Source organism: Struthio camelus, chromosome 9 (genome assembly GCF_040807025.1).
Source record: "Struthio camelus isolate bStrCam1 chromosome 9, bStrCam1.hap1, whole genome shotgun sequence".
Taxonomy (NCBI): domain Eukaryota; kingdom Metazoa; phylum Chordata; class Aves; order Struthioniformes; family Struthionidae; genus Struthio; species Struthio camelus.
In genome coordinates, this window is record NC_090950.1 from 32,836,922 (window position 1) to 32,849,825 (window position 12,904).

Sequence of the window (12,904 nt, forward strand, 5' to 3'; positions counted from 1 at the left end):
GTGCTTCAGAGATACCCTTCATCTTCTTGATATACAATCTGAAATCTGTTTTATTAAGTAGAATGTAACCTTGCACTGAAGTAATCTGTTCTTGTTTAACTTATTTTTTCATATTATTTCAATGTCTTTCTGTAAAATCTTAGCGCTGTTTCAGACTGTTCTTCAGACTCCGAGCTTGATTAACTGCCAGAAATGCAGATGCTCTAACTGACCCTGCAAAGGGCTTCCAGTGTTGACTGAAGAAGCTGTACAGGGGGGCTGAAAACGGAGCTGTAGGACTTGTATCCAGTAATATCATAGTGTCCAATATAAGCACTAGTCTAAATGTGTGTTACCAAAATTATTACTTATCCAGGCTCAATCTATTGCAATATCCCAGATAGTCACCTTGGGCCTCCACCGTCACTGCTTAGAACCACTAGGCTTTGCCTACTTTATCTTACTCAATAAGATAAGATCTGCTTTGCCCTCTGGTGGAGGGAAGCAAGCTCAATGGGAATCCTTGAGCTGATGATGTTTCCCTTCCTCCTCCATGAATTGCTTGAGTGGAGCAGAGCTGCGGCATAATGTGCTCAGTGAAGAGGAGGAGGCAATCTGTTGATCTTGGGAAGACTCTAGGCTTAAGTAAGTGACCCTGTACTCAGCGGATTGGAGTGAAAAGGACATCCCAACATTGTTTTGTTCTGCAGGTTCCCCATGAACAGTTTTGGTCTTTCCAGTGAGATCAGGTTGGGTGGGCTAACAGAAGGCTAGTGAGAGGGAGAGGTTGCTTCTGTGTAGGTTCCTATCCTTGCTCTTCACCCATAAGGTCTGATCGTCCTGCCCTATGGAAAGGTACTGTGATGCAATAACTATTCTGCATAATAATTCTTATTTAAATAAGAATTTAATTTAAAATCAGTGTGACCTGCCCATTAGTGCATTTGTAAGGAGAATTAGCCAGTGAAGAAGTTAATCACTTTAAGCAGGTCTTATGCAGAATTCAGAAGTCCATATTACAATGAATCCCGCTCCAAAGCAAAGCAGAGCTTCTGCAAGAATTCCCCTGCAGTTACCAGAACTGTCTTGTGCGAGAAACACCACAGCCATCACACACCTAAGCCCATACCCTGCTAAGAAAAGCTGTGCCACTGCAAAACGTGAATTGTGTGTTGTAGAGGGAATACACAAGAGGGAACATGATGTTGTAGCCTAACAGGAGGCATGTGAGAAGGCAGGAGCCTGGGTGTCTGGTTTACTCCAATACTGGATCTACATTTTAGCCAATGTTTAGTGTGAAATACAGTATTTTGAAACAGGGAACTGAACTCACTTTCTTTGGATGTGAACACTCCAGTCCTTCAGGAGCAATAAATAGACCTTTCTCCAGTGTAGCCTCGTGACCTTAGGAAGCACCTGGGATGGGGGAAAAGTGGACTAGAGCTTCCTCAAGATGAGAAAATGGTTACTCCTATTTGTTTCCTTTTCTGGAGGCATGCTCCTAATTACTGATTACTGCAGAAGATTCAGGTGCCAGCACCTAACTGTGCAATAAAAAAACAAAAGTGAGCCTTACTCATTGCTCTGAAACAGAGGCTTCTGGTATTTACCCTTAGGAGAGCTGCACTTAAGGGGACCGGTATTCCTGACATGGTACCTTGGGAATCAGGAGCTAGGAGTAAGCTGCTAAAATCTAACATTGAGGTATCTAAGACCTCTCTGCTGGTTGAGTGACACAGCACGGTAGCTGCCTCTGCAACTTTCTGTATTGGAAGAACACTTGAGGACCACTTTTCTCTTACAAATCGATTGAGGAGACTAATATGACTTAGATTTCCTTCCAGCAGGACAAGCCGACTCCTAGCATTGTTCAGGCAAATTCCTTTGTCCAAGGACCATATTAAGTCACACAGTCTATCGAGACTCTTCGGCACAAGACCTAATTTCCTTTTCATGCTCTTTAGTGAAGGTGAGGTACTGAGTCACTTGATAAGCTGTGCGATTGTAAAGTTCTGCCTTACTCTATAAAAGTCTCATCACAAGATCTTCCTTTAATAATGAGCAAATAATTGCCTTTCCCAGTTGCCCAAGAACAATTTCACCTTTCAAATTAATGTGCTAAACTATCCGTTTCTACTCACTTTCTCAGTTTTACTGGAAGGAAAATATTAAACAGAACTGGCCAAAAAAACAGAACTGGCCAAAATGGGGTCTTTTCAATAGCTAACGTAACACTAGCGCATCTCCATGCCGCCAATTATTAGATCTGTTCTTTCTATCACCCTTCCTTTTCTTCCTCTCTTTCTATTCACACTGTTTGCACAAGACAAATTAGTAGCCCATGAGGAGGATCCTGGAGCTTCTGCTTCAGCAGATTTGCGGAGGCTGTCCCCCTCTAACGTACACGGGCAAGACTGGTTCTTTTGGAAGCTGGGGGTTTCTGTGGTTTATGTGTTGGTTGCAGGTAGATTAATCACAGCGCTCAAAACGAAGAAGAATATCTCGCTCTCCTAGACAGTTGTCTCCCTCCCTCATTTTACCCCTCCCTTGCATTGGGCAGGAAGAAATGGGAGTGCTATCCAAACTCTTTAAATCCCTCAAACTCACGCATCCTGAAAATCGTCTGTCTTTCTTCCTCTAGTCACTGTACCCATATCGTGTTTGTCTTTTTTTTTCACCTCATGCATTGATTGCTATAATATTGTTTCTTATTCCCTAATCTTCCAGAAGATTATGTGGTGCTAAGCTGGGGAGTGTTGGGGGGAGGCTGGAGGGGAAGGGAACATGTAACAACTTAACTGCAGAGTTAGCTACCACTGTCTGATTTCTTTGTATAACGCCTTTATTTATTTACAGCCTTTGGAACAACTACTTTCTTTGCAGCTGCTAAAAGCGTGTAGTTTGAGCGTGACCTTTAGTACTGCACAACTATAGCTGAATTTTCTTTCCCTGCCTTCAAATTTGTGAACGTTTCTCTACTGATAAATTCAGTTTTGTTCTAGAAAAAAGTCCCGTATGGGCTTCTAGAACCACTGTGAAATAAATGGGCTTAGGAGCAAGATTCTAGACGGTTCCTGTAGCTATCAGGATAGTAGCATTGTAAGTCTTTATTATAGATTTCCAACTGATATCATTATCAGCAAGCATAATTTTCACCACCAAATAAACCGAACTATATGAGAAGCCTTGGGAGACCAGTATCCTGATCAAAATTAAGCAGAGTAAAAACACTTTCAGAGGGGCCAGCTCATAGCAGCTATCTCATTGTGGACTGGCTTAAATGAAATGTTAAGTCTGCCGACATATTATAATGAAGGGTCTGTGTCCATAAGCTATAGCTGAGTCACAGTTGCTCGGGACTTTGCTTTTTATACTAAAGCGTATCATACAGTCTTCATTGTAAAGCACTTATTTTTACCCTTTAGAACATCATAATGTTAATTTAAATACCAGTTTTCAAAAATGTTCCAAAGAAAAGTCTGCAGAAGTAAAATAAGCTAACAAACTAAGCATAATTGTCTTGTTTATAATGAATTCTGACTTGAAAAATTAACATTAGATAATGGTCATTCTTTTTCTTTCCAGCGCTCAGGTGGTGCCTTAGCTATTCCTTTGTGTGCTTTTCAAGGAACTGTATCTCTTCAGGCACCCACAGGGAAAACCCTCTCTTTATCTACATACGAGGTAAGCACTGAGGGGCAAAAAATAACACCCACGTCAAAGAAAATTGAAGTATATCGATCTAAGAGTGTTGGTCACGAGCCAAACCCAGAGGAGTCTCCTAATACGTTTGCTGACACAAGCGTTAAAATTCATTTAGAGGTTCTTGAAATTTGTGACAATGAAGAGGCCCTGGATACTGTGTCAATCATCAGTAATATCAGCCAGTCCTCCACACAGGTGAGGTCTCCATCCTTACGGTATTCGCGGAAAGAAAACAGGTTTGTTTCATGTGATTTAGGGGAAACTGCCTCCTACTCACTCTTCATACCATCAAACAATCCTGACAGCGACATTAACATATCAATTCCGGACACTGTCGAAGCTCATCGGCAGAATAGTAAAAAACAGCATATGGAAAGAGATGGTTATCAGGAAGAAATACAAATGTTGAATAAAGCATACAGAAAACGTGAAGAAGATGACAACAACAGTTAAAAAGACATTGAATCTAGACATTTAAACTGGTTTGACGGACACTGCTCCTCTTGACTCAAGTTGTCCTAGAAAATACCATGACAACCGTTTTTTCCTAATAAATGAATTACTTTTGTGTGGGTACACTATTAAAGAGAACAAAACTTTTAATCACATATAGATGGGAAAACAGAAATGCTTAAGTGCTTTACAGCTTTACATAGTGAATTTCAAGTTATTTATTTATCTCTTTATTTGAGGAACACTCATGTCTAAGAACAGTTCTGAATAAAGTCTTAGAAAACTGCTCGGGTTGCTTGTTGGCACTGGGTGGCCTGTCCGTGGGAACCTGCGGAAAATAAGGGGAAAGCTCCATCCAGGTGAAGTTTTAACAGTTTTGACTGACTGTTGCAATTCTTCTCTTAGTGCTGCGCAAAACTTGAAACATTTATCTGCAAAAATGTAGCAAAAGCCTAAGACAAACTCATTTATATGACTAAGCAAAGGATTAAAAAACAACTAAGTGATTTAGGTTTCTACTGTTCTATATGTGATTCATATGTAATTCCTATGTAATGGGCCACTGTTAGATCTTTGAATATGAATGGCTGAAATGTAAGCATGCACATTCTGTAAGTACATCATCATGAAACTTAACAGTGTTCTCATGGCTTGACATTTCTTTGGTCAAACGTGTCAGGTGTTGGTTAGTTTAGAGAGTCCCCTTTTTCGCCTCCATGATATCTTGCCAAGTTAAGAGGTTTCCCAACCTTACAGAATATTTGCACTCGATCCAAATAAGGGTAACATTTGAAACGTCTGAAGAGCTAGAACATCAAAATTAACTTGAATAATTGTTCCTGTTTAAAGATTTTCAGACAAGAGGCATCCCTAAGCAAGGAACAGTGATTCACAATGTGGTCTTCTTCAAGGCCCGTCTGAAACTAATGCTTTTCACAGCACAACGATGGGAATGGGCCAAGCTTGCAGATTGCTGCAGAAGTCCCAGCGGCTCACAGCGAAGACGCTAGCATTGTTCCTGCCGTATGTATTTTGTCAGTAAACCTATCATCACTCTTCTTTGGACAGACCCTCATGCTTTAGAACTGAGAAAGTCAGGAGTCTGGGGTTACAACTGATTTGTGACTTCTAGGATGGGAGAAGGGAGCTGTTCACAGTGGCCAGTCTTAGAGACCTAACTGAGACATCAGCCTCCAGAGAGAGAGGCAAATAGGTTCCTGCCCTGAAGCACCCTCAAGAGGAATCTGTCTCTCTGCTGACTTATTGGAAGCCTAAAACTAAGCCTAAAACCAACCCAAAACTAGTGAGTGCCGTATTTTGTGTCAAATTCAGATAAGAAGTAGGCAAAACAGTCAATGGAGTCCTCAAGTCTTACATGAAATATGTTGCAAATGTTTGAAATGCTGATCTGTTTTGACTGAAAACTCCTCTTCAGAGGTTTGTCTTTCATTTCAGTTGAACAGAGGTAAATAGACTCCCAAGACTTTCAGCTGTTTGACTAAAAGTCACACTACTTTTTTAATTAATAGATTTAATTGCCAGTGGTATGTGCAACGACATAATCATTTAGGTGTCTGCAGTCATCCTGTTTTCCACTCAGTAGGAACAGGCAAGGGAAAGTAAGCCAAAACTCATTCAGGATTCCTGTATGGATTACAAACAGACAAAGCAAAAGGGCCGACTACTGTGTCTCTGCAGTTAACATTCAGTACGAAGGCATGACAACAAACGGCCACTTTGCCTTCTCACTTCAGCAAACTATATCGGGCATGACGTCGCTGAATCACTGCTGTTAGGGTGACAGTGATGTAGATGTGAAGGGAATCAGGGTCAAAGACTGCAGGTTGCTGTGATAAAGATGGGTCACTCTCTGCAAATTGTGCTTTTCACGTGCTACCTTTCCAAGCTGAAAACAAGAGTACGTAAGGCTCTTAGTAGCACTAAGATGCTACATTATATTTCAGGTTTAGCTGAAAACTACAGTAGAAGGTCTGAGTAATCCATGCTATGTCTATAGAATAAATCTTGAGCAGGAGGGTTGGACTAGATGATCTCCAGAGGTCCCTTCCAACCTCAATCATTCTGTGATATCCATTTGTACAAAGCAGAGAGAGGCATCCTGCTATCTCTGAAGATACTGCTTTTCTTTGCCTTCTGTAGAAGGAACACAAAAAGTGGATTTATAGCGACAGATGCACTTCATCACAGCATCACAGCTTTAAAGTTTTGTCAGGTGTTTTTTTCCTGAGAAGTGGTGGGGACTATGCTGACAAGAGGATTAAGTGCTGATGTGTTAATCTCAGAGGGGTATATTTAGAAAGAGTTAAAATTTGGAGGCATTAAAATTCTGCATAGATGTGACCCTGAGCTTGACCTAATCGTAGGATATTGTCCTGCTGCTGTAATAAAAATTACATTTTCTTTAATGAATCTGTAAATTTGCTAATGTACAAATGTCTGATTATTTTATGTTTTGCTCTAAAATGACTTATATAATTAAACATTGTCAAGTGTCTGAAAACCCAAGTCGTAATTATTCAGTAGATACCAGTTCCTTGCACAAAGCACCAGAGAACTAGCTGCGTGCTCTCCTGGTTTATGTATTCATGTACACTATTAGGGTGTCCTTGTTTACATCATTTTTGGAAATATAATTGAACTCTTTTTAAACACAATTCTTTTATAGTAGTTTGCCAGGAAAACATTTTTCTTCTTCTGTTGTTTTTCCCGTCTGACCTTTTTATGTATTTCAGAGACAGCTTGACATTTGAGGGCAAAGTGGTGGTTGTCAGTGACCATTTGAAGGTGACTTGAAAGAGAGCTCATTTCTGTTCAGACACCACAGGGACTGAACGAAAAAAATCCCTTGGAAAAGATGACCTGAATCTGCACTTGGGGCTTCCCCTGCTGTTAGGACTTGGACTACTGAATAATGCAAAGGATACAAAATAGGAAAGTGGGAAATAATTTTTGCGATGATCTTTGGTAAACAGTATAACCAGTGGGTCAAAATTTCCTTTCAGTGGCACTCAGGTATACTGAGAATAACATTATATTAACAGAGTTACAAGAAAAATAAATCTATTATAAGCAGGGTCAGGCCCGTGAATCACATATGCCTCAAAGGATTGTGCTTCTTGAAAGAGCGGATATAGCCAGGTACTGAAACATAGTCTTCCTATAAAAATATTGATAGAAAATACATCTTAAACATCATATTACTTCAGAGTAGAGTGATTTCATACAAAATAATAATTAAATGTTGCTTGTACATTATTTTACCTTTATAGATTTGGGGTTGATGCATAGATTCTGGAACATGATTTCACTTCCTGGTATGTATCGCTATAATGATTTCAAAAATTAGTGTTTAAGTATTATGTTTCTCTGTCATAATATGTTTTATAGATTGAGATAGTTGTCTCAGGGCAGAATAAATTCTGCTTTTCTAGACTTGAGCTGCAGCTACTGTATGTGTTACAATTCCTATATATGTACACTCCTGTATGTTGTATGCTCTTGTGTATTTTATAAAACAGTCTAGTAAGATCCTCAGTCCTTACACAAGTAACCTTTAATCACAGAGAAAGTCCTGTTGAATGCAGGATTGTTACTTTGCAGTAGCAAGATTCACTCATGGGGTTGAAAGCCTTTAACACTGGATCCTCTCCCGTTGTGTGTCATCTCATTCTCAGTGTTTAACCGTCAGTAGCTTCACATTTCTTCCTCAGGAATTTGACTTCATTAGGAATGTCACTTCAGAATGCCAAAAGGAAGGCACTATCTTTTGTCCTTTTTAGGAACGTGCTGCTACATAAATAAGCCGTTGTGTGCAGATTCATTACTTTACATCAGGAAAATGGGCTACTGAAGTGGACGAAAATGAATATGAAAAGGGGTTAAAAGAAGTTGAAAAGGCCCAGTAATTTGCAAACCATTGAGATTATTTCAAGAAATACTTCATGTCATGCATGTTAGAAAAAGATCTTTATGTGAGTAGATGCACATTTACTATCTTTTCAGCATCTAAATCTACAAGTCTGCCACAAATACTTGCATTTTTAAAGTTTTCTTTAGAACATGTGGTTTTTTTCCAGTGATAAAAAGACATGGTTGAGATGCAGTGGTCACATGCAGATGGAAGCTTTCCTTGTGCGCTTAAATCTCATCTACTTCAAGCATGTGCACTTCCTGAGCATCCAGATACAGTATGATGTTGACATACCAGATCAAACAGAACAAATCTGTTGAAGTTACCTCAGTGAATTTGCTGTAAAGCGATGAGGAAATCTGTTAAATATTGTTCTTTCCTCTCAGTTTGCTTATAAGTTATTTGTAATGGCCTCTTAAACTACATATTCTGTGCTTCGGTTATAATACAGTTGGATTCTATTACTAGGGCGTCCTACTCTCTTAGGACTGCATCTTTTTTGAAACAAAGTGCATCCTTGTAACCTCACTCTCATCCCACATAATGAATTCAGAATTGTGAAGAGGAAAGTATCTCAAATGTTAGTGGTATTAATGGAGGAATAACTGAAAACTGGTGTGGTGTCTGTCCTAGCATCAGATTTACCCTCTCTGTAAGGCCTGTGTGTGGTTCTGGGGCTTTTTATGATAGTGAGTTCAGTCTGCTTCTTATATTGTGAACAGTAAAATGAGACTGCAGAAATTGTTTGTTCCTCCAGATTTTTAAAGGTTGTCGGTAGCTCCCAAGGTACAAGTGAATCGTGCCATCTATTCTAGCCTCCTTTATACGTTTTATTGTTGCAGGGATTTTTGGCACCACTACCTGAGAACATCTTACCTAACAACACCTATATAAACTAGGTAAATAGCTGCATATCAAAGAGCTTGTTTTATTTACCTTTTGAAACTACCGTTACATATTTTTCCTAGTAAAATCAGGGTTTTCTGAGAGTTTTTACTTCAAAGTCAAGATCCTGTCATTCCTAAATTCAAGGCTGCCCAAGCACGTTTTTCTTGAGTAATGCTGAATAGGTGCAGCAAACAAAACCAGCTTTCTGAAAGCTTACCTAGGCGTGCAGAAGTCAACCCAAGATGCAGCTGTGTCTAAATCAAGCAGCATCTGAGAGAGGGAAACCACGCACATTGCTGAGGGGATACGTATGTTAATCCCTGATTGGTGATAAGTGTTCTGAACGTTTGCCCGGGGCCATCTTGTTCTAGCTCTTCACTAGCTCCAGACTAGTCATGTCAGACATGTCTCCTGTTCTAATATATCTGAACCTAGATATAGGTTTGTAGATATAAACCTAGAACTAAAGATACTAATTGCCCTGATTTATATTCACCAACAGGCTAAATCACAGAATCACAGAATGGTTACAGTTGGAAGGGACCTCTGGAGATCATCTAGTCCAACCCCCCTACTCCAGCAGGGTCATCTAGAGCAAGTTGCACAGGATCGCGTCCAGGTAAGTTTTGAATATCTCCAGGGAAGGAGACTCCACTACCTCTCTGGGCAACCTGTTCCAATGCTCTGTCACCCTCACAGTAAAGAAGTTTTTCCTCATGTTCAGATGGACCTTCCTGTGTTTCAGTTTGTGCCCGTTGCCCCTTGTCCTGCTGCTGGGCACCACGGAGAAGAGTCTGGCCCCATCCTCTTGACACCCTTCCTTCAGAGACTTGTACACATTGAGCAGATCCCCCTTCAGTCTCCTCCAGGCTGACCAGGCCCAGCTCTTGCAGTCTTTCCTCATAGGAGAGGTGCTCCAGCCCTCTAATCATCTTGGTAGCCCTCCGCTGGACTCTCTCCAGCAGTGCCATGTCTCTCTTGTAGTGGGGAGCCCAGAATTGGACGCAGTACTCCAGGTGAGGCCTCCGCAGGGCTGAGTAGAGGGGCAGGATCACCTCCCTCGACCTGCTGGCCACACTCTGCCTAATGCAGCCCAGGATGCTGTTGGCCTTCTTGGCCACAAGGGCACACTGCTGGCTCATGGTCAGCTTGCTGTCCACCTCGACTCCCAGGCCCTTCTCGGCAGAGCTGCTTTCCAGCAGGTCAGCCCCTGGTGCATGGGGTTATTCCTTCCCGGGTGCAGGACCCTGCACTTGCCTTTGTGGAACTCCATGAGGTTCCTCTCTGCCCAGCTCTCCAGCCTGTCCAGGTCCCTCTGAGTGGCAGCACAGCCCTCTGGGGTATCAGCCACTCTTCCCAGTTTAGTATCGTCAGCAGACTTGCTGCGGGTGCACTCTGTCCCTCCGTCCAGGTCACTGATGACTAAGTTGAACAAGACTGGACCCAGGACTGACCCCTGGGGGACACCACTAGCCACAGGCCTCCAGCTTGACTCTGCGCCATTCACCACAACCCTCTGAGCTCGGCCATCCAGCCAGTTCTCAAGCCACCTCACCGTCCACTCATCCAGCCCACACTTCCTGAGCTTGCCTGTGAGGACACGGTGATGGGAGACAGTGTCTCAGCTTGCCTTGCTGAAGTCCAGGGAGACAACATCCACTGCATCCATCTCCCCTCATCTACCCAGCCAGGTGTCCCATCATAGAAAGCTATCTGGTGGGTCAAGCATGATTTCCCTTTGGTGCATCCATGCTGACTGCTCCTGATCACCTTTTGATCACCTTCTTGTCCTCCACATGCTTAGAGAGATGGCCTCCAGGATGAGCTGTTCCATCACCTTTCTAGGGACTGAGCGGAGGCTGACAGGCCTGTAGTTCCCTGGCTCCTCCTCCTTGCCCTCTCAGAAGATTGGAGTGACGTTAGCTTTCTTCCAGTCCTCAGGCACCTCTCCTGATCTCCAGGACCTTTCCAAGATGATGGAGAGTGGCCTAGCGATAACATCCGCCAGCTCCCTCAGCACTCGTGGGTGCATCCCATCGGGGCCCATGGATTTATGGATGTCAAGTTTGGACAAAAGATCTCTAACCTGATCCTCCTCGACCAAGGGAGAGTCTTCCGCTCTCCAGCCTTCCTCTCTTGTCCCCACGGTGTGGAATTCCTGAGGGCTGGCCTTAGCGAACTCCGCTCAGAAGTCAAGTTCACTTGCGTGTGGATAATGTCATGCCATTGACATGAAAATTCATACTTGAGCAGCAGGATGTTTTTTCATCTCTCCCATCCCACTCTATCCTTTCAGAAGGACTTGTGACATTTTCCCTGGTTTAGCTTACAGAGGTGTTCCGGTGACATATTTCAGAGTGGGATTTTTTTTTCAGTATTCCTTCTTAGATTTCTAAGAATTATTTTTCCTTGAATCTTCTTTACTCCCTAGCTGGTTGCCACTGTGGGACTTCTCAAGAATACTGTGAAATTGCTGTTAGTTCGTGTTAGATGATAAGAGTAAGAAACTATGGAGCGCGCACTCTAGTCCATATTAAGCCACAGAAGCAGGATGAAAAGGGGGAACTGAGGAAGAAGTGTATTTCCTTCTTATTTCTCTCTCATGCTTGTTCCTCTGATTTGTCTTTCAGATGATTGTCCTCAGTACCTTCCAGTCTTCTGTATTCTCTGAGCTTGGTCCCCTCCTTGTCCCCCTTTATCATGTCTCTGGGTAACCACACACAAAAACACGAAGTTCAGCTACTCTCTTTGTGCTGATGACTCAAAGATCTGGCTCTCTATTTCCTGACTTGCCTGTTCTCATTCAAATTAAAATCACAGCCTCTCTGGCATGCTCTTGTACCCGAAATGCAGGAGAGCTAAAACGGACCACCTGATGTTTCCTGCCCCAAACCCTCCTTGTGCGAGACTTGGCCTGATGCTAGGCCATTTTATAGACATACAGATTAGCTCTAGGTGAGTTGGTATATCTCTGTGATACAGTGCAGTGCACTGGAGTTCTGGTCCTAAAAGCAATGTAGGCTCATCAGTCTGTACAGCCTGTTTCCTTTTTATGAATGCTGTACTGACTTCCCCCTCTTAACTGCATCCAGCATAAGCTGCTGGTTTTCACTAAAGGACTTCTGCAGCCTATGTCCACTCCACCTATTCTGCACGATTGCATAGCGTGAGGTTGATTTCCTTTTGCAGTCAGCCAGGATGTCAAACTCCATTGTTCATTTGCTCTGAGGAACTTGTTAAAAAAAAGAGAAAGAAAAAAGAACTTCCAAAATTGTATAGCGAGGCAGCACTGTCAAGGACTGAAAATAAGCACAGTGACTTAGAAAAAAACAGAGCATGGAGAAGGATAAGCATAGCAGCAAGATAAGTGGCTACTTGGAAGCAGAAAGCATTATTCCAGAGGAAGGGAATAAATAAAATGTAGATGTAGGTCTTTAACTCAGGCAACTATTTCTTGCCTTTTTACATAATCAACTGCTGCAAGTAGTTAGATTTCAGGTAAATTGCAGGTTTGAGATTTAGAGAAAATAATTTAATGCAATAATTTCATTTCCTCTGAAAGAAGCGGTGCTTAACCTGAAAGAAGTTTGAAAATCTGTGCATGTGTATTTCAGAGATCTGAGTGCTAGTAATTTGTGAACGAATGTAAATTGCCGTGGAGTGACAACAAGGAAGAAAAGGCAAAAAAAATGATGTAAAGAAATGAGATTGAAGAACCGTTTATAGTATCACAATGATGTTGAAGGGAACAAAAGGAACATTAATTACCATTGAAAGCCTAATAATTCTGCTAATAATTTTGCCTGAATTAAAAGGTTTAATTTAACACTTTAGAGAACTTGGACAAAGCGAATCACATGAAGCGACAATCAACACATCATACCCTGAACTAGTAGTTATTTAAATGTGTATATGCAATATGTTAAAAAAAATACAGAAATGCAGTTC

The 12,904-nt window shown here is 41.8% G+C and overlaps 1 protein-coding gene across 1 annotated transcript in view; it reads left to right on the forward strand.

Annotated features, from left to right (window-relative positions):
• Positions 1-6,648, forward strand: part of GPR149 (G protein-coupled receptor 149) — a 34,301-nt gene extending 27,653 nt beyond the window's left edge. The window contains exon 4 of the mRNA XM_068953887.1: positions 3,565-6,648. Coding sequence (XP_068809988.1) covers positions 3,565-4,137 — 573 coding nt within the window. The 3' untranslated portion in view covers positions 4,138-6,648. The remainder of the gene's footprint in view (positions 1-3,564) is intronic.
• The last annotated feature ends 6,256 nt before the right edge of the window (positions 6,649-12,904 follow it).